The sequence below is a fragment of the Sceloporus undulatus genome, chromosome 4, assembly GCF_019175285.1.
Source record: "Sceloporus undulatus isolate JIND9_A2432 ecotype Alabama chromosome 4, SceUnd_v1.1, whole genome shotgun sequence".
Lineage (NCBI taxonomy): Eukaryota > Metazoa > Chordata > Lepidosauria > Squamata > Phrynosomatidae > Sceloporus > Sceloporus undulatus.
In genome coordinates, this window is record NC_056525.1 from 50,916,440 (window position 1) to 50,937,799 (window position 21,360).

General features: G+C 44.2%; 2 protein-coding genes across 4 annotated transcripts in view; one reads left to right on the forward strand and one right to left on the reverse strand.

The window, feature by feature from the left end:
• The window catches only part of RHOC (ras homolog family member C), a 35,908-nt gene extending 33,566 nt beyond the window's left edge, over positions 1–2,342 (forward strand). For all 3 annotated transcript variants that reach the window (XM_042464240.1, XM_042464241.1, XM_042464242.1), the window contains one exon: positions 1,527–2,342. In XM_042464240.1, coding sequence (XP_042320174.1) covers positions 1,527–1,700 — 174 coding nt within the window. In that variant the 3' untranslated portion in view covers positions 1,701–2,342. The remainder of the gene's footprint in view (positions 1–1,526) is intronic.
• A 5,355-nt stretch (positions 2,343–7,697) lies between these two features.
• Positions 7,698–21,360, reverse strand: part of MOV10 (Mov10 RISC complex RNA helicase) — a 40,740-nt gene continuing 27,077 nt past the window's right edge. The window contains exons 12-22 of the mRNA XM_042465862.1: positions 19,985–20,088; positions 18,281–18,378; positions 17,774–17,893; positions 16,325–16,427; positions 14,072–14,189; positions 13,796–13,990; positions 12,011–12,082; positions 10,996–11,121; positions 9,727–9,815; positions 9,166–9,290; positions 7,698–8,630 (exon numbers count right to left, since the gene is read on the reverse strand). Of these exons, the coding sequence (XP_042321796.1) occupies positions 8,566–8,630; positions 9,166–9,290; positions 9,727–9,815; positions 10,996–11,121; positions 12,011–12,082; positions 13,796–13,990; positions 14,072–14,189; positions 16,325–16,427; positions 17,774–17,893; positions 18,281–18,378; positions 19,985–20,088 (1,215 nt within the window). The 3' untranslated portion in view covers positions 7,698–8,565. The remainder of the gene's footprint in view (positions 8,631–9,165; positions 9,291–9,726; positions 9,816–10,995; positions 11,122–12,010; positions 12,083–13,795; positions 13,991–14,071; positions 14,190–16,324; positions 16,428–17,773; positions 17,894–18,280; positions 18,379–19,984; positions 20,089–21,360) is intronic.

Sequence of the window (21,360 nt, forward strand, 5' to 3'; positions counted from 1 at the left end):
AATAATAATAATAATAATAATAATAATAATAATAATAATAATTATTATTATTATTATTATTATTATTATCATCATCATCATTTATATTTCCAGCCTCTCCCTGTGGATAGAGGTGGGATTACATCAATAAAATAATACAAGACAGTATAAAAATATAGTCAATGAAATGCTAACATTAGTACAATAAAATAGCTAGGCCATCGTATAATTATTTAATAATCATACAATCATAGTCTGAAGTGGAGCATTTCATTTTAATAATCTCCTATATGAGATTGGGTGGATAAGCCCGCCAGAAGAGAGCCATCTTAAGTGCCTGGCAACACTTCACAGCAGAACAGCACTATGATTTGTACTATATGGAGCAGTGCTTGTGGAGAGAAACTTTCATTTAGAAACAGTTTTATGAGCCTCTGTTCAGTGAAGATAATATATATGCTGGCCTTAAGCCACAGTTCAGAAATCTTCTTTCTGAGCTTGGAGGAACACAACATTCTTCTACCGTCCTTTCTACATATAGGTCTTCCACTATTGCTTTGAATGGCTTAGATCCCCAAATATACATCTTTAATTAAAAACAAAGGCAGACTTCATTTTAGTGACTCATACCTCTGTAAGTCAATCTTTTTGGTTGTTATGGAGATTGGAATTCTCTTCTGACTTTGCACAGTGAGGGACCAAACTCCTACCAAAAGCTCATCTTTTAGATGCTGCAGCCCTCTCATCCAGAATGCCAGTTTACTGACTGGATTGGCAGAAAAGCATCCAGCTATGTTCCTATGCATAAAGGTAAAGGTTTCCCCTTGACATGAATGTCTAGTCGTAACTGGGAGTAAGGGGCGCTGCTCTGTTACTAATCTGAGGAGCCAGCGTTATCTGAAGAAGACTCTGCAGTCTTGTGGCCAGCATGACTGCAGAGAATGCTGTTAACTTCCCACCGAAGTGGCACCTGTTTATCTACTTGCATTTGCATGCTTTCGAACTGCTAGGTTGGCAGAAGCTGGGACTAGTGACATGCAGCACTTGGGTCTGGAACACCCAACCTTCTTATCTTACGATTGTCAGAATTAGCATCTTAACCACTAAGCCACCATGTCCTATGGAGGTCCCCTGGGAGCTCCTGGGAATGCCTCATCACTGTGTGCTCAGCTATAGCAGGAGTGGACAAAGTACAGTCCTTGGGCCAAAATGTGGCCCCAAAGCCCCCAGAACTCCCAAAGATCACCACCCTCATTAAAAAAAAAGAAATTGAAACAGGTTTTTATGATTTTTCATCTGAAAACTTGTCAAACCTGGCCACAAATGTAGCAGTGGTATTGGAAACTTCCTTCTACAGTATCTTTAAAAATATTCAATGCTGAATTCTTCCTGGGAGTTGGGCTAAAGTCTAGACAAAAAATGGCTTCTGTGCAGAGCTGTGCTTGCCTAGTCCACAAAAGCGTAAATATAGTGTTACCATGCAGTTTTCTTAATAACCCAGACGTTCATAATGGATCATTATTTTTGTGTTTTTACATCTTATGAAGGAGCCAGTGAAGTCAGAGGAAGGACGAGACATGGCAAACAGGATCAATGCTTTTGGCTACCTTGAGTGTTCAGCCAAGACAAAGGATGGGGTGCGAGAAGTGTTTGAAATGGCCACCCGGGCTGCCTTGCAAGTCAGGAAGAACAAAAAGCGCAAAGGCTGCCCTCTTCTGTGAAAGCAAAGCCTCGGACAAGGATCTGAGTCTGCTGTCTGAAGTGTCTCTCTCCTTCCACACATCCTGTGGATGCAAGTGTGGGGTCAGGGTAAGAGAGAATGGCTTGTTAGCTCTGCCTAGTATAAGAATTTCAGACCAGCTGTGCCTTCCAACCCTCTGTGCATTGTAAGGGTGACCTGGGGCATACAGTGTAGGAACCTTATGGCCTTTCCCTGTGCTGGGTGCAAGACTTTCCTCCCCAACTCACTCTGTGCTTGAGGGTCTTAGATAAACTCTGGATCCTTTTTTTGGTAAAGAATATCAATTTTTTAAATTGGGCAGGCAGTGTAGCTGAACTAACACAACATTGCTCTTTCCTCCCATTTATATTAACTCAACTGTTGTACTGTACACATTTCACCCTTGTCTTCCTGTTACTGCAAACAAGAGCCCAGATTTCTGAACTTTGGTATCTACATTCTCATTGGCCTCTCTTCAACAATTTGCTAAGACTTGCCAGAATGCCTGCCTGTATTCCTGTTGAGGAGCTGAGCTCTGCCACAGTCAGCAGTGCTGTTTGTGCTTCTGTTTGGGGGGCAGTGTCTTCTGTTTTAACTATACCATATTCTCTCACTTCATTCATTAAATTAAATGAACCTCAAACGTATTGGCTTTCTTTGTGGAGGGCAATGTATGGCTTTCCAGCTGCACACTGAGAAAACCAAAGCTGTGATGTTTATAATGAGCTCATCCCAGAGATTGAAAAAGTTACACTTTTATAAAATCTTCGAGTCTCCTAGGGCTGTTGTGTTCACAGCTGCCTTATGTTCTTCTCTGTATAGAGCTATGCATGAAATAGGACTTGTTTTATGAGTGCTGAGGTCATAGATTGGACTGCACCATTTTAGCTCTGAGTTTGGGATACCGTTTTGAACATATCCACATATGAAGCTTCTCATAGATAGGAAACCTAGCACAACAGGGAGGAAATTCAGATTTAACCTTTTTCATGCAGTGCTAAATGCTTGTCTATGAATAGGACACTGCATGAGCACTCTGAGCACTGGCTTGTGACTCTGGTTTGATCCCTGCTCCGGCATGGAGACACCCTGGGTGACCTTAAGCAAGTCAACAACACTAGGCCTCAGAAACCCCCACGGTGGGTTCACCATAAGTCACAAACGTCTCGAAAACACACAATTTTCTACATAGAGATTAGGGTTTGAATCCAACTTGGCCATGAAAACCCACTGGGTGACCTTGGGCAAGTCGCATTCTCAGCCCTCAGAAAACTCTGATACAGGGGTAGGCAACCTGTGGCCCGTGGGCCGGATGCGGCCCGGCGAGGCCTTGGGACCGGCCCCAGCCTGGTCCTGCCGCCGATTGCCGCCGGGGCCTTTGGGGGGCAATTGTCTATAGAAGCCTCAGAAACATGCATTTATATTAACATTTTTAAAACTCAGCAAATTTTTTCGCTGTCCTCCATTTTTTTTTTAAAAGTGTCTTCCTTTGAAATTTTGTCCTACATTTGTCCTGGTTTACTTATATATTTAATTTTTTTTTAAAATATTTTAATTATTTATTTTTTGGCTTCGGCCCCCCAGTTGTCTGAGGGACAGCAACCCGGCCCCTCAAAAAGATTGCCTACCCCTGCTCTGATAGATTCACATTAGGGCCGTGATGGCGAACTTATGGCACGCGTGGCACACAACACCATTTTACCAAGCACAGGGCAAGGCAGAAGGCAGAAGAGGCACGTGCGTGCCTGTTCCGCCTCCCTGCCATTTTCGGGCCTTCCAGCGGGAAGGCAGAAAATGGCACTCAGGAGGAGCCAGAGGTGCGTGTGTCTGGCTCCTCCTCCCAGCCCTTTCACGGCCTGTCCAAGACAGTTGGAGGCTGGGAAAATGGCGAGGGCAGGAGGAGCGACTGGCATGTGCCAGTGGCTCCTCCCCAGAGAGATAGCTGGGGGCAGGGACAGGTCTGTGAGGAAGAGGGATGGGCTGCATGCCCAGTCCATCCCCCCCCCCAGCTTGCCTTTCCTCCACCCGAAAGAACCCCACAGAGCCCGTTCGGACAGAGGAAAGGCCTGGGGAGGAGAGGCCTGGGTCGCGTGACCAGTCCTTTCACCCTGGCTTGCCTTTCTTCTGCCCGAAAGGGTCCCATGGAGCCTGTTCGGACAGAGGAAAGGCCTGGGGAGGAGAGGCCTGGGTCACGTGCCCAGTCCTCCCCCCCGGCTTTCCTTTCCTCCTCCCAAAAGAGCCTCGCTGAGCCCATTCGGATGGTGGAAACACAAGCTGGGGAGGAGAGGCCTGGGTCGCATGCCCAGTCCTCCCACCTGCTTGCCTTTCCTCTGCCCATTCGGATGGAGGAAAGGCATGGGTGGCATGCCCAGTCTTTTTGCCCCCTCAGCTTGCCTTTCTTCCACCTGAGCAGGTGCCAAGGAGTCCGTTCCGGTGGAGGAAAGGCCTGGGAAGGAGAGGACGGGTGGATGCCTCCTCCTCCTCCCCGCGGGGCTTTGCCAGACCTGAGTTGTCCTCCCAGGGACACCTCAGGACTAGCAAAGCCCCGAGGAGAGGAGCATTGCTCCTCCCCCCTACAGGTCCTTACTGGTCCCCAGCTGTTTCTGAGCGACAGCTGGAGGCCAAGGGAAGGGCAGGAGGAGCAGGAGTGCTCCCATCAAACCCCCCCCCCCATTTTCCCTGGCTTCTAGCTGTGTCTCAGAGGGCAGGGGAGAAAGTCCTGCCTCAGAAGCCCTGCCCCCAGAAGGCAGACGCCCCAGCCCCACCCCCAGCATGCAGCCCTGCCTCCGGAGGGCAGAAGCCCTGCCCCCAGCATACGGACCCAAAAAGGTTTGCCATCACTGCCTTAGGGTATCCATAAGTCAGAAAAGACTTGAAAGTACATAACAAGAACTTACCGAATAATAATATTTCAATAATGACATGTCCCTGACAATTTATAATAGTACAGCCTGTTCCAATAAGGAGATTCTATCACCACTGTCACAATGCTCTACTATATATGTAGACTAACACATTCCTTTCAAAGTTATTGATTCCATGGTCTATGTCTAGGAAAGGAGTGAAAGTGATTGGAGCACTCCAATCAAGTAGTTCTTTCTTTTGGAAGCTGCAACCATCAGTCACGAGCCTCTTCTCACCTCCCTCTGCCTTGCATTTTTGTACAGATTGCATCTCCCTTACCCAAAATGCTTGGGACCAGAAGTATTTTCCATTTTTTCCAATTTTGGATATTTGCATACACATAATGAGAAACCTTTTTATTATAAAAGTTTAAAAATATTTTTATCTGTGAGCCATCTTGGATCCCTTTCTGGGAGAAAGGCGGCATACAAAGCAAATCAATAAGTCTGAGACTCCAGGTAGCAGATGGATCACCCATACTTGGACCAAATTTATTATGTGTTTACATCATGACGGGAAGAGCCAAATGCTGGCAGTCCAGGCAGTACACTGTACCAGCTGCTCCATTAATATGCAGCTCTCCAACGGCCTGCTGAAAAACAGTTGCTACTTGTACCAGTCACAGCTCCTCCTTCAGCAAACTGGAATAATAATAAACAAAACAGCAGCAATAAAGAAGATCTTTAATGAAAACTGCCATTTAAGTGGAGAAATCTGGAAATTAGCTTTTGCACTGGCCATATGCATGGGTAAATTTCCGGTGGTTAAGTGAGAATTCCAAGGCCTGCGTGTAAACAAATGCAGTTACTTTACAGTTTTTCTTAGGACTGTTTTCCAAGAGTATCTCCTTTCAGTCTTGCAGGCAGTTTACTTCACATTTACCCTTGTTTAACAGTATACTGGGCCATACAGAGGCACTTGTTTCCCAAGGTCTGCAGTGATAAATGGAAATCATCCAGCTATTTGCACTAGAGATATCTGCATAACCCTATTTGGGAAGTATATAGAACCAACATTCAAAAAGAGCATGCTAGCCCCCCTTTCCTGTCCAGTCCCCTCGCTCTTCTCATAACACACCTGTACAGGAGCGCTTCCCTTGGCTGCAAACATTGCACCATAGGGGTGTGGAGACGGTCCTCAATTCAGAAATTGAAGGCTGCAGTCAAATGATCTAGAATGAATCCAGATTCAAACTAATCTGGACCCTGAATCCAAATATAGGTCTAGAAATGCAAATTGATAGCTCCCGCCTCACTTGACTTGCATTAGGAAACCAAAATAGTGTCCCCCCCATACATCTACATTTAGAGATCTGGTAGATCCTAGAGTGGATTACCAAAGTGCATACAGGAGTTTCTGATAGAAGGCTAGCTGTTTTTTAAGAAGCCAAAAACAAATTTTAAAATGTGACTTGTCAATCTCTGCAATTCATTTTGCTTTTATCTTGGCCTACTTTCCTTAGTACTAGGATACTACCCTTCTCCAGCATCTAGTGGTTAGCCAACCTCTACATTTGAAGAACTTCACTAAAGTGTGAGCATCAAAGAAAGCAGGAGGCACAAGAAGCAACACTGAACAGAAATGGACAGGAAAGGGGGAAAACATGTCTTTGTACACTCCTTGAGTTAGGATGGCAAGCAGACAGCATCAATCAATGAACTCTGTTAAAGTATAATTTATTATAAGATGTAACGACAATGAAATTGCAGCTTATTTGAGGAGTAAGTTGCCTGTTGACTTAACAAATTTCATAGGGTTTTCTTTGGCAAGGAATACTCAGAAGTGGTTTTGCCAGTCCCTTCCTTGAAATATAGCCTAAAGTATCTTTTTACCTATCTGTATTTTTGCTTTATTCTGGTGTTGTAACAACTGGTATAATGCAACATAGCAAAAAAGAAAAGGAAAGAGAGGACAAGAGGATACCTTATCAGTTAATGATCTTTGACAAATGCCCTTGATTCCCCTTTAAGTGATCTGATTATACCCTTAAGGTGATCTGGCCCAGCACAGGAAATTTCCATCTTGTGTCCTGGACTTCACCCACAAACTCCTGATCCTCCCTTACTGAGCAGCAGCTGCTGTGAGCAACAAGGGTGTTCTCCTGTTGACTGGGAAAGAGTTAACTGTTGTTTCCACCCTCTTCCATGATTAGTCCCCAGTGTGACAACTGGAAGCAGGGTCCCCATCACAAATCCCTCTTCTGCCAGAGGTTGCATGTGATGTAATGTGTAATATGTGATATGTGTGTGTGTGTAATCGACGGGAAGAGACCCATCACACTCAGCAGCTGCTGCCCAGTAAGCAAGGACTGGGGAACTTTCAGTCCCTATGTATTCCCTAAACTAGTGCTCATGTAAGGACTGTGAATATGAACCAGTCACAAATTTATAAGTAGGTTATGCACACCTGTCTAAATGAATTCCAGCCTAGATTTTTAAGTCGTAGAAGATCCAAGCCATTTTATATTCAAAATGCTTTGCAAGCAAGTCACAGCAAATTCTAAATCATTTTTTTCCCTTGAGGGCTTAAAGCTGTGTTCAGCAAAAATCTATCATTGCTCTAGACACCTACTTCCTTGTTTCACTCCACAAGTAAACCAGGATACTTTATAAACCTCACCAGACAGAAGATGCTGAGTTGCTTATACCCACTGGCGAACTTGCCTCTATATAGAGATAAGCCAAATACTGACAAAACAGCACCACACTTTGGCTCTGCAACTTTCTGAAAATGACGACACATCGACATCCTAAACCAGGGGCTGGCAACCTATGGCCCATGGACCAGATCTGGACTGCCGAGGCCTTGGGACCGGCCCCAGCCCGGTCCTGCCACCCCCGCTGCAGCTTCCTCGCCGCTCTGGGCACCGACGGGGCCTCGCTGCCCTCCTCCTCCTCCACCGCGCATGGCTGCGTGGAGGAGGCGGAGGAAGAGGAGGGCAGCGAGGCCTGGGGTGGAGGAAGCGAAGGTGGAGGCAGCGCCTCCTGTGCGCGGCTGTGCCACCCCCCCACCTCCCCGCGGCCTCCCCCTCCCTCTCGGTCTCTGTGGAGGCCAAAGCCTCTGCAGAGGCTGAGAAGGAGCACGCGGGGCCGCCGCCAGTGGCCTCCTCCCTCCGTCTCGGCCTCTGTGGAGGTCGAAGCCTCCGCAGAGGCTGAGAAGGAACGCGCGGGGCCGCCGGCAATTGCCGGTGGCCTCCTCCCTCATTTATTTTTTGGCTTCAGTCCACCAGTTGTCTGAAGGACAACAACCTGGCCCCCGGCTCAAAAAGGTTGTCTACCCCTGTCCTAAACAGAGGAATCAAAAATGTGCTTTAAAAGTCATTTCTGGTCAAAATATGCACTTGAGTTCCTTCCTCCCCTGTTCTATTTTTCTTCTTCTGTACAATAAGAGTGAACAGAAAGTGAAAAATCAGGAGAATATGACTGTTTGCTCTCGTAAACTTTAATAAATTCAGTACAAAAAATACATGATGATAAAATCTGATTGTCTGGAAAATGGCAATGGTTTAAGAATATCCTAGCATCAGTTCTTGATAAAGGTTAAAGCTGGCCGAAATTTATTCTCATTTATTCTCATTTCCTGAAATATCAAATATGTTTTTTTAAAAAATTATACAGGTGCTTACTGTCAGTTTCAAAACACCAGACATGTGTAATAATCTTTTTTCAGCACCACAACACATATATTCTGTGTGTCTCACACACACATGTACATAAAGTGAAATGAAAAAGGTCTCAAAGAAATCAGTCTACCCTTATTGCCCAATTATGATTTCTTACCACAGGAATTTGAGATTTCTGTGCATAATACTAGGCACTGGCCTTTAACACCTGAGAACCAGTAGATACAGGGCCCAAGTTTTTTAAAGTGGGTTATCATCTGCTTTTCCGTTAGACAACAGGAAAGTGAATTATTCAAGAATTCAGAGAACAGCAGCTACAAGACAAGGGCAAGATTGACCCTCAGTGTTCATGCCTCCATCCTGATTCCACTTGTTGCTGGATGTGACTCTCTCCTAAGGTGCTTTCTGCAAAGAGACAGAGAAATGAATAGGCCAGGGGAGCGGAGTGAAAAAGTTGTATTCCTTTACCTTTCTTTACCCTCACAGTAAACTATCAAGGCTTCAGGAATTCTCAACAGATGTAGTAAGGTTTTTATTCTAGTATGAATCTTTCACACCATAGATCCTTATTCTTTAAGATATATTAAGTTACTCTGTAGCAACCATATTTTAAGACATGTGGTGTGTTTTTTTTAAAAAAAATCAATTCTAGGTGAAAATGGGGGGAGGGTTTCAGTCTGTTGGATGCATACAAAGAAAATCCTCAGATACCCAGCTTGCAAAGTGGTTCCTGACTTTGCCCAAACTTAAGATTGCAATGCTGTAAAAAATGGGTGTTTCCCTTTCCCATTCAGGGATTGGAAAAATAGCTCCCTTCAGGCCTAGTCTGTTACACTGAATACAAGTAATAATGAAAAGTCTGCTCTTTAAAAAAAAAAAAAAAACTCCAAGAGGTGATTGGAAATGAAGCCTTGGCTTCAGTGTCACTATAGCCTCTTACCAGCTGGCTTTCTATCCAGGCTCAGAGAATGGAGCCCAGCTGCCAGCACTTCATCCTCATCATTCTCATCTTCCACATACTGATATCCTCGGTAAGCATTGTTTTCCCTGCAGTACTTGAGGAACCTGAAGATACAAAACAGAATGATTAAGATGACCAGTTAGAAGATCAAAGTGACCAGAATGTGGGCTGGACTTTGAAGGATGTCAAAATGAAGAAAAAGGATGCACTTGTGCTAACTGAAAAGCACTCTGTATCCAATGGAAGTCTCTGTCTCAACTTCTGATGTGCCGTACATCTTTGAATTTCAACTCCCAGAAGCAAATGGTCAGTAATTTTGGAAAATGACATCTAAAGGACCAAATGGTGAAAAAACTGGCCACAGACAGTTTGTAGATGATGGTGTAACAATCCACACTTAGTTCAGTCCTACGTTAGATGAAAGCATGTTGCGGTGAACTGTTCACACAATTCCTCTCTTAGCTGGGCAAAACTCAGGAAAATTTAAGCCCCATATTTATAACAAGGAAGGCATTTAGGGAACTGAAGGACAGCACTTACTCGGCCCAATGGAGATCTTTGGCGAGAGTCATTGGATTTCCTACGATTATCAAGAGTGCCTTGGCTCTTGTAATAGCCACATTGAAGCGCTAAGTGGAGAAAATAAACCAGAAAGATAAAATGTTGTATGCTCATGTTTCCCTGTGAAAGAGTGCAGCATCCACTGGAGGAATACGCCTATCGCTGCCACTTGGAAAGGACTCTTTGACCTACCACTGTTAACTGAAGCTTCTTGTTGCTTCTTCAAAAGCAGCAAAGAAGGTGGGGAGAAGGCAGAGACTGACTCATAGAGTCATAATTTGAAGGGTATATTATCCACATGGTGATAAGAAGGTCAAGCCTAAGCACATTAGGGTACCTGCTGTACAGAGGGACAACTGAAACTAAGATCATGCATTTTTACATATGTATGTGTGTGAGGAGGGATTTCCAGCAGGGGCATTGTCATCCTCTGTATCAGCTAAGCAGGCCAATCAAAGATGGCAGTCTTGACATGATCCACAATGCAAGCCTCTGGGTATCACCATGTAGAAAAGAGAATTTGTTGATTTTTGCTGGGACATTACCCACACTTGCAAGGATGAAGGGAAAGGGACTACTAAAAGATACCTTTCAGATACAAATTACAGTGCCACCGCATCATATGCGGGTGCGATATATGCGGCTTTCAGCATATGCTGAAAGCTACGCCAGAAGAAGCCTTGGCGCACTCCAGAAGGAGTAATGGCACATGCCTCACCATGCCATAGCCATGAGCCCCATTATTTTTAATGGGGCTCAAGCATACGTAGAATTCCCCTTATGTGGGGTGGGTGGGTGGGTGGGTGGGTAGAATGGATCCCCCACATAAGGGAAGGGCCCACTGTACTATCCAGTTATGCCATAACAGCACAACCCTAGGAAAGAAACAATGAACTGGGAATCTATGTGCCCAAAGGAGCCTTGGTGGCGCAGTGGTTAAATGCCTGTACTGCAGCCATTCACTCAAAACCACAAGGTTGCAAGTTCAAGACCAGCAAAAGGGCCCAAGCTCGACTCAGGCTTGCATCCTTCCGAGGTCGCTAAAATGAGTACCCAGACTGTTGGGGGCAAATTAGCTTACTTGCTAATTAGCTTACTTGCTGTTCACCGCTATGATCTTTGGAATAGTGGTATATAAATAAAACAAACAAACAAACAAAAACAAACAAACAAAGGGAAGCATGGCAAATCTCAAAGTGAAAGGTATCAGTTCCCTGTGTGATAAATAAGATATACACGGATTTATACCTTGGGGTTCTTGAGGAAGCCAAGTTTGAACTTTTTATCAAAACCTAAGTAATGATTGCTGCTCCGCACAGTTGAAATGAGCACCACACGCCGTTCTTGACCTTGAAATTCCTCAACAGAGCCCACCTGGGGAGAAAGAAAAAAGGTAATAGTTAAGTAACAGGGACTGGGATGAAAAATATTCAGTCTTCCAAGATCAGAATGCAGTGTCTTAAAGTGTCTTTCTCCTCTTAACAAATCAAGGATGCAAGTCATGAGTAGAAGACAAAAAAACAAAACAAAACAAAACAAAAAAACAAAAAACAAAAAACAAAAAACAAACAAAAAAAATCCTAAGAAAGAAGCATCATAGCTGGAGTGACAATTTGCATCTGCACCCAAAATCAAGGCCCTTCTTTAGTGTTGTTGTTTGTGTGCAAGTATGTGTTTGTTTTCTGGTGGCTCTAAATTGAAATTGACCTTTTTGTCACTACATTTAAGGTGAAATAATCTTATTTTGGGAGGAGCTGCAGTCCCCAGAAAGTCCCTCATGTTCAAAGCTGGGCCCCAGAGTTTGCCCCTCTCTGTAGGAGAAGAAAGAGGGCACCACTAAGCTATCATGGCTGGGGGTGGGGGGGTGGGGTTGCAGCTGAAAGAATTGGCTGAGCCATGATATGAACTTTCCTCTTGGTACACTGCTGTCCTCTTACTGCAGCACTACAATCAGGTCCACTCACATAAAACTTTGTATGTGAGCTTTTCTAGACTACCTAGTTATCCCAGTATCCAGTTAAGAGAACTCAAGAGAGAAAAACCCTTAATTAGAAACATACAGATTTATCCAGAGTTCAAAAAGTTACTTCTAAGATGACATGCTGATTTTCAGAATGTCATCCTATCATGGTACATTAAATCCACTTTTCCTAAAAGTAACTTCCCAAAGTCTGGGCCCTTCTATTTAAGATGGATCATCTAGACATGAATGTTTTATCACAATTGCATTTCTCATGTCACAGTCAGTAGAACCACCTCTCACCTTCAGATCCTTGATATTGTTGAGATTTTTGAGTTCTGTTTCTACATTAATAGCATATCTTATCTTTTCAACCTAGAGAGATGAGAAACAATGCCAGTAATTCATGAAACTCGATAAGAAATGTCACAGCCTGAAAACTGAAATAAGCTAACATATTTCTGAGCAGGGGGGCAGGGACAATCTCCAGATTTATTTTCTATATTTGTGGAGTACTTTTATACTACAGGACAATGCACTTGAGATTCCAAACAATGCTCAGTGACTCTTGTTGGTGTCCAATATCTGATTGGGATCCATTGTTTTTGAAAATGGGCTAAGGAACCTCTGCTTCTTGGTTAATGAGGCTGCTAAGTTATGGCTCACATAGTCAATTTACCCTCCACCCATGTTTCCATCTTTTTCTCATCTGTTGCTCATGGATGACCAATGCAGGAAGAGAAAACAGAAACAGGGGTGAGGTTTCAACCTTGCCTTTCCATAACATCCCCACCCCTCAGCAGATCTGTGGGAAATAGCTCAAAAGTGGTGGAAAAAGGACTGCAAATCATGTGTGTCAGAGAATGGAATATAGAAGAGACTGTTGTCTTTCCATACTGCCCCCTTGCTGCATGCTAAGTCCTGAGAAAGACATTATTTTTACATCACCAGCTCACTGCACCATCCCTGTGCTATCTCCTTTTCTCTTTGAAAGTAGGTGGTGATGGTGGTGGTGGTGATAAGGTGGGGGTAAATGTCTGATCCTCTCTGTGACTATTTTAACATCTGTATGAGGCCACAAAAAGAAATCACTGATGGCAGAGTTTCCCAATAGGAAACTTTCCAGAAGGTTTGAATGACAGTTCCCATCTCCCAGCAAGAACCTGGGTGAGCGGAGATGGGGATTGAAGTCCAAAACTTCTGGAATGTGCCTGGTTAGAGATGGAAGCTAAAGTGGAATGTCATTAACATCCAACAATAATTTATTTTCAGCTTCAGTGGGCACAAGTCATATGTGTACAGCCACAAGAGTTTAAGTAAAAACAGGATACAGATAAGATGTAGTTGTGCATGTCACACTGTCACCTGCATCCTGACCCCTCAAATTTAACAAGTGCATGCTTTTCTTACTCAGTTGAATACCTGGAAGAAAACAAAATGCCTTTATCTGTAGGATCAAAACATAGTTCCTACACAGACTGTGCCAGTCCTGATTTCTATATCTATCTGTACTGCAGCAGAAGGTAGAAGCTCAGGGCAAGACTGAATCTTGATGGCACTACCCAACTACAATCCTATTTTTAGTTCCTACAAGAGAAGACCCATTGAATCAGAAAGATAAGTGTTGATTTATTATTTCACAATTAGTTCCATGGATCTTTTCTAGTTGGGAGTATCAACAGGATCATGGCAAAAGGATCCATGTGGAGAATGGAAGGTACAGTCTTGGACATTCATCATTTATAAAGTTACTAATAGCAATGTTTGTTCTTATAATAGGTGAAAAGGGTGATGAAACAATTTCAATGCCTCAGCTGTTGTCAGCAGATGGCCTATTCTACATATAACATACTCCAGCAGGTCATAGGCAGGTATACAACCCACTGAAGTTACGATCACATCAGGTGGAAGATGTTCTAATCTTATGATAAGGCTCCAAGTTAACACACCCCCTGGAAAGCAATCCAGAGCTTGTAAAAAATGCTTGTTTGAACTAGTTTCCAAAATTTCCAACCAGCACAGGTAAGCAAGTAACAATTCCAAACTCTGAGAGAATCATAGTCAACCAGAACCAGGACAATATCTCACCTGTTTTCTGTATGGAGAGATGACACCAATCTCTTTCGGAAGAATTTGAGACTGGCCTTTCTTGCCTCGATCTTCTAGGAGTAGTTTCTTCAGGTAGTCGATCAGAACCGAAATCTCAGTAGTGTTGAAAAAGGAAGGGCTGTTCCCTTCACGCTGGTCTTCTCCACAGACTCCATGAAAGATGATGGGAAAACCCTGTAAGAAGAATTATATATTAGAGCCCATGTTTATACTACATGGCTAGTACAGTCTCATTCAAGGCTTACTGCTCCTCACCTGTTTGACCAGTTCTTTCCATTTACAGTAGGAATGGGTGATTGCATGGTCACCATGCTCCTGCAGCTCCCCATCATAGAACTTGTCATTGGGATATTTGAGAATGGCAGGATGGGATCTAGGGTGGAAGATGGTATCTTAGCACATAAACCAATACAAAGTGTCTGAGACAGAGAGTAAAGTCAATGCTTTCCTTTCTCTTCTCCCATAGAATGAAATTGTTTTTATAATAATAAAATAATAATAAAATTTTATTTATATACCGCCCTTCTAAAAATCAGGGCGGTGAACAACAGGAAATAACAATACAAATAAACAGAACCATATAAAATACGTTAAAAACAATTCAATAAAAATAATAAAATTATCATGTCGGCAAAACAATGCTGACATGGGGGGGGGGAGAATTACCGGTCAGGGTAGGCTTGTTCGAATAAATGGGTTTTTAACCCCTTCCTGAATTGAGGTAGGGAGGTGGCTGAGCGGAGCTCGAAGGGCAGCGCGCTCCAGAGGTTGGGGGCTGAGATGGAGAAAGCCCTCCTAAAGGTGGAATTATATTTCACCTCTGGAACTCTTAACAATAGCTGCCCTGAAGATCGAAGTGTGCGGGGCGGATTGTACGGAGAGAGGCGGTCCTCCAGGTACCCTGGGCCCAAGTCATTTAGGGCTTTATAGGTAATTACCAACACCTTGTATTGCGCCCGGAAGCGAATAGGCAGCCAATGCAAGTCTTTAAGGACTGGTGTTATATGACTGGCCCTGGCAGTGCCAGTGACCAGACGGGCTGCCATATTCTGCACAAGTTGCAGCTTCCGGGTATGGTACAAGGGTTGCCCCATGTAGAGCGCATTGCAGAAATCCAAATGAGAGGTTACCAGGGCGTGTACAACAGTTTCAAGGTCTCCCCGGTCAAGATAGGGACGCAGCTGGCGTATCAGCCGAAGCTGATAACAGGTGCTCCTGACCGTCGCATCCACCTGAGATGTAAGGTGGAACGACGAGTCCAGGAGCACCCCCAAGCTGCGTACAGAGTCCTTCACGGAAAGTGTGATTCCGTTCAGAACGGGTGGAACCACCGCCAACCCCGGACCGGGAGAACCTATCACAAGTACTTCCGTCTTCTCTGGATTCAGGCTGAGTCTGTTGTCCCTCATCCAGCCCATTACCGACTCCAGACAGGCCACGAGAGGAGAGACGCCTGTTCTGCTACCACAAAGCAGGATTGTACAATTTATGTTTGGTCTAGGTAGCTTGAACTACTTCTTGCCAGCAAGACTAAAAGTGCCTGATCACATGCAGAATACCTCTCCCATGGCACTCTCATTGCCAGACTCTCCCACAAAATTAAGAAAGGTGGCATATTCTCTTTATGCAAATTAATCATCAGCCTTCACCTCCGTGGCAAGTAAATTACAAATAAAATCCCTGCCTGAATAATCTACTCCAGGCTTTTTCCAAACTCCCGCTTTGCAGGTCCACACAATTCAAATATTCCCCTTCTCCCAACTCTCTAACTCAATAGTAGACAAGTTGCAGCTTCTGAATTGGACGGTCCCCTAGTGCTTCTTGTGGTGCAAGCCCATTTTTGCACAGGAAAAACTGGAGTATTGGGTCACTTCTGGTTATTTTTTTCCCCTGTGTTTTTCTTAAAAAAACTTTTGGCACAAAATGGATCCTCTGCGGATAGCAAAGGCCAACTGTATTTCCCGACTGCAGCCACTGAATTACTGGGTGGCAAAGATTCCAAATTCTTCTCTCAATCTCAGACTCCACATACAAAACTGGAAGAACAGTGGACAAAACTGGAAGAACAATAGCAAGGGGGCTGAGAAGATTAACAAGAACACTGGATGGAACTACATACACTAAATCTGCTGTGTTATCTGTATCTGTCTTCATTTTTCTGAGATCATACTACCAAGCACACAAAGAAAAGGTTTTTCCAGTCCTTGAGATGACAGCAATGAATGGGAAGTGGTATTTTTTTCCACCCAGTTTGAATAATACATTTGGAGAAACACCAACCTAGCAATTTGCAAAAGTTTAAAAAAATCCACAAAAGATTTCTCAGTTAGTGATCCAGAGTTTTCCTCTTAAACTGGAAGGAAAGAAGCCAAGGACCCTGCTCTTTTAACTTATGACACAATGAGATAGATCTCTTACAAACTGAAAGCTGCCTTGCAAGAAACAGGAGGACTGGAGGCACCTCTCTTGCTCCCCCTACTGGAATTGTGAGGCAGAGCAGGACATTACCGATAGTTCCTCAACAGCTTGGTAACAAATTGTGTGTTGTAGCTGCCATCCTCCTTCTGGTACAATGAGTTCTGCTCCATTAGTCGCTCCAGCAAGGAAAGCCCTAAAAGAGATTGCAAGTTAATGTGAAAGACTGGATCTGTGTGAAGGACTGGATCCCAGATTTTTTCTCAACTCCATCTCAGACCAGCATGAAGGATAAATTCACATGTACCTTTGGAGGGTACTCATACATGTGTGAAGCACTCTCACATTCTTAATGCTGATCTAATCACACTGACAAAATCTCCTTTGGTGAGTTTTTCTTGGTGTGCTTAAAACTACCTTCCCCAAATCACAGGTGCTGGACTGCAACTCCCATCTTCCTTAGCCATGGTCATGCTAGCTGGGAGTGATAGGGTTTACAATCAGACACATTTAGAGGGGCTGTGTTTTGGGGGCTGAATGGATTAAAATAATGCCAAACTGCATGGACCACAGTTGCACTACTGCTTCACTACATACTGAGCCCCGAGGTAGATTGTGGAATGGGGATACTTCCATAGACACACCATTTGAAAGAAACGTTGATCACATTAAAACCTGGAGGATATAAAGCAAAGGTGGGAATTCTCTGGCCCTCCAGATGTTGCTAGACTGCAATTGCCACTAGCCCTAGTCAGCACAGGTAGCGATGAGGAATGCTGGGAGTTGCAGCATCTGGAGGGAATCATAGGCCCGTTACAGCCGGGCCTTTAAGTACGTAGTCAGTCCGTATTAGGGTTAGGAAGGTGCGGTGCTTCCGCACCCCCCTAACCCTAGTATGGACTGAGTCTGTACAAAATGGCGGTGCCCCAGATACATGGGGGCCGCCATGACGATGTCGTGACCACGCCGCCTCTATACAGGGCGGCGCGGGTGTGACGTCGTCGCTCCGCTCGAGTGTGCTTAATGCACCCTTTGCGCGGAGCAGGAAGGATCTCCATTTCGGAGCTCCTTCCTGGTTTGCATCGCTGCTTTGCGTCGCTAGGCGCAGCCTTCAGACGGCTGCGCCCAGCAACGCAAGGGAGAAAGGGGCCAAGCGGCCCCTTTCTCCTCCTCCCCGCCGCTGCGGGGTGTCCTTGGGGCTTGAAGCCCCAAGGACACCCCTTTCCAGGCTGCGGGGAAGCGGCCTTTTGCCGCTTCCCCGCAGCCTGGAAAGCGGAGGATCAGGGCCTCGGAGACTGCCGGTCTGGCAGCTGAGGCCCTGATACCCCGGGGAAAGGGGCGGGTACAGGCCGCCGCTTTTCAGCGGTCTGTAACGCACCATAATTCCCACTTCTCGCATAGGGTTTTCACTTCAGGGCTCTGATACAGAGTGACTACTAATCAGTTCCCACGAGGAGTATACGAATAATCTGCCACTGAGAAAAATGCAAGTCAGGTTTATTTGTATTACCTGCTGCTTACCACCGGCTGCTTCTCACTCACCTAAGCCATGCTCAATAGCCAGAGGAGACATCAGGATTGGCCCCAGTTGCTTGGGATCCCCTGCCAAAACCAGCTGGCCACCTTTAGGGTTAGTATTTGGATCCATCACTGAAAGGATACCTAGAGTGGAGGAAAAGAGGGGACTCAAGCCATTTGCTCAGTCTGGTCTATATATGAGGTATATAGTCTCATCAGCCTTTGCCTGGGATTTCAGTAATTACACTTAGATTCCAAAAATTCACAAGACATGGAATGTGTTTTGGGAAAGACAGCCCAAAATCCAGCAGTAGAAATAAACAAGATAAGCCAAACGCTGTTTAAACATACTCAAGGACATTTTCCATGGCCGTCTGGGCTGGGGAGGGGAGGGAGGAATGAAATGCTGAAACACCTGGAAACATATTGACTGGGAGTAAGAACAAACATACATGATACCACAGAACCAACAATGCACAAATTTCTAATGTGTCAACCAAATGTTTACTGTACAGGAGTATAGTAACTCACCTGCAATAGCAACCAGACTCTCTGTCTCAACAGCATGGCCACTCTCATCAATGAAGACATGAGAAAAATGTCCTGGAGGGAAATCAGCTGAGACCAATCTAGCCAGGAGAAGAGATCAGAAGTGAGCAAGGGTAGAATATTCAACTGACCAGGTGAAGCATAATCAGCTGAAGGGTGGCTTCTAGGTGCTACTACCAAATGCAGAATCAAACAAATCACATTCTCCCCCTCTCTCTCACACACACACATACACCATCTCTCCTCTTGCCCTTTATTATATGGTTACATCATCCTTTCTCCACAATGCTCATAGCAGTATGCGTTCCCTGCCCCCTTATTCTCAAACTCTTCTAAGCTGGTTTTGTCCTATCTGCCTTTTCTTCCTCAGAATGAAGTTTCAGTATGTCTCAAGGAATGGAATTCAGAGACATAGAGTCTGCATCCTAGGAATAGCTTATGGATAGCTTTCTGAAACATTCCCAGGCTTCTTCATTTTTCTACTCTTCTTCCTTTATATTACTCTCTTCCCCTCCTACTAAGTCTCTCCCATGACAAACTTCTCAGAACTCAAGACTCCTAGTTAACAGGCTGATTAGGCTGAAAGAATATGAGTGCCTCGAGGCCATCCGGCAAGAAGGAATTCAAAGGTACTCTTCCATATAAAACCTATGCAAGATTCCCACCCCCATAAACACACAATAGTGAGAAGAAGGGAAGGATGTTTCTATAGTATACATTTTAATTCATTCATTCTTGAGGGGGGAGCAATAATGGAAACAGATTTTTTTATTATATGAATCTTTCAGAAATAAACAAATTCTTCTAAGCTACTATGCCTTTCCCACTATGCAAGAAAAAACTTTTCATCATTTTCTCATCCTATTTTCAGCTGTTATATTTTTACATAGGAGGATATCACACAACTGAATTTGGAAGTATAATCCAGTGTCATCCTGAATGCAATCATGCATATTCACATTATTATGTGAAATGTTACCACACGCAATCGCTGGCAGTCCAAACGCAATCACACATCAATCCACAGTTAAGTAAATTCGGTGAACTAGCGAAGTCACAAACCCTATTCCTAGGCAACTTCGCATTCAGTGTGCTGTTGTTTGGTGTGATGTGCATGTCTCCTTCGGTCTTGGTCCCCCCTCCCCAAATCTGGAAGGCGGGGTTCCCATGAAGCCTTACTGCAATTCTGCTTCAATTTTGCTTCCACTTGTCCTTCAGCATTGCTGAGGGGGGGCTGCTGCCTGCTAATTAAGAGGGATGGACCAGGAGCTATTGGATAACCATTATATTCACATTTTAAGTGACAAGAGTGAATATATGCTTGTTTTAACGTGAATAGAGCATGTTCTTTCAACCATTCTTGCCGCCCCCCTCCAACCTCTTTTGTAAATTGTGGGGTTCCTTGGTTCCTCTCTCTCACTCGCCTAAATATGCTATGCTCCAGTTATCTGGAGTCTCACTGAGCATGTGCAAGGGTGCCAATTCGCAATTAAGAACCCACTGATGTGATGGCTTACTTTGCACAGAATCTGGGTCACGTTCGGGGAAGCCATTACAGCGAATTTAAGCTGTGATAAGTAATCACGTAATTGTGTGAATTTTTGAATTGACCTTGCTATCTTCTCTTCTGAAATTGAGAGCCTCCCATCCCGTTTGACAAACTCCATAGTACCTGGCTCTTCATACCTTCCTGCTGTCACCAAGGTAGTGATTATGACCCGGTAGTTTTGCAGCTCCTTTTTGGGGGGAAAGACAGGGCACCTCTTTGTCTTGTCCCAATTACAGAAGGGCTAGAAGTAAAAACAGGTATCAGACAGAGCCTGGAAGTGGTGCTCCATTGCCTAGTAACCTCTTTCGTTTATTATTGTAAGAGGAGGAGATTCTATCTATTGGTGTTATGAGTCTGAATTCAATTAAATTTATTAAATAATCTTATGCTCCACCCTTCTACCAGCATTTGAATACAGGGGAACATCACAGAACATCTCAGCAAAAACTATAAACCTCCTTAAAATCATTATGAACAATTAATGTCTTTGGAATCGAAGACTGAAAGTCTGAAGAACTAAATATAACATCCATCCGTTTGAGAAAATGTGGGGACAAGCCTGAAATTCCATGGGGAGAACTTGCAAAGACAGGCCAACACCATACCATTAGACAGGCCCTACCATTAGACAGCAGCTCATCTTCAATATCATGAAGCAAAATTGTTATTATTATTATTTTTTGCTCCAGTCTTATTTTTTATTACCAAGAATAAAGAGGAGAAGCCTGCCATTTGCTGCTCAGCATCTTGAGTAGACTCTGGGGTCTGCCAATACAATACTCTTCCTCTGCTGATCATAAAAACAGTTGACTGATGTTTACTTGAATCCTAATTATTAAAGGCTTTAAATGATTGGGTCTATCTGAAGGAGGGTGCTCTCCCAGGTGTTCTGAGAGCTCCTGGGGAAGCCTTTCTCTCAATCCCAAGCTTGTGTGGTGGGAGCAAGGAAGAGGACCTTCTCAGTGGTTCTTGCAGACTTTGGAACTAATTTTCCCTGTTCCATGGTGAGCCTAGAATGGCTCCCACTTTGCTATTTTCTGCTGGGAAGTGAAAACTGTTTTGATCTGACACACTTTCCTCTCTAAAGACACATGATCACATTTGATCTTGGAAGCTAAGTAAAGTCAGCCCTGGTTAGTAGTTGGATGGGAGACTGCCAAGAAATATCAGGTGCTGTAGGCTATATTTCAGAGGAAGGAACAGACAAAACCACCTCTGAGTATTCCTTGCCTAAGAAAATGTCATGAAACTCACATCATGAGTGAACAGGAAACTTGAAGGCACACACATACTTTTGGAAACTGATAGCAGTTGGCTTGTAACATTGTGCTGTCTTGTTGATTTTTATATTCTATTGTAATGAATGTTTAAATAGCTTTAATTTTATAGAATCATAGAATCATAGAGTTGGAAGAGACCACTAGGGCCATCCAGTCCAACCCCCTGCCATGCAGGAAATCCAAATCAAAGCATCCCTGACAGATGGCCATCCAGCCTCTGTTTAAAGACCTCC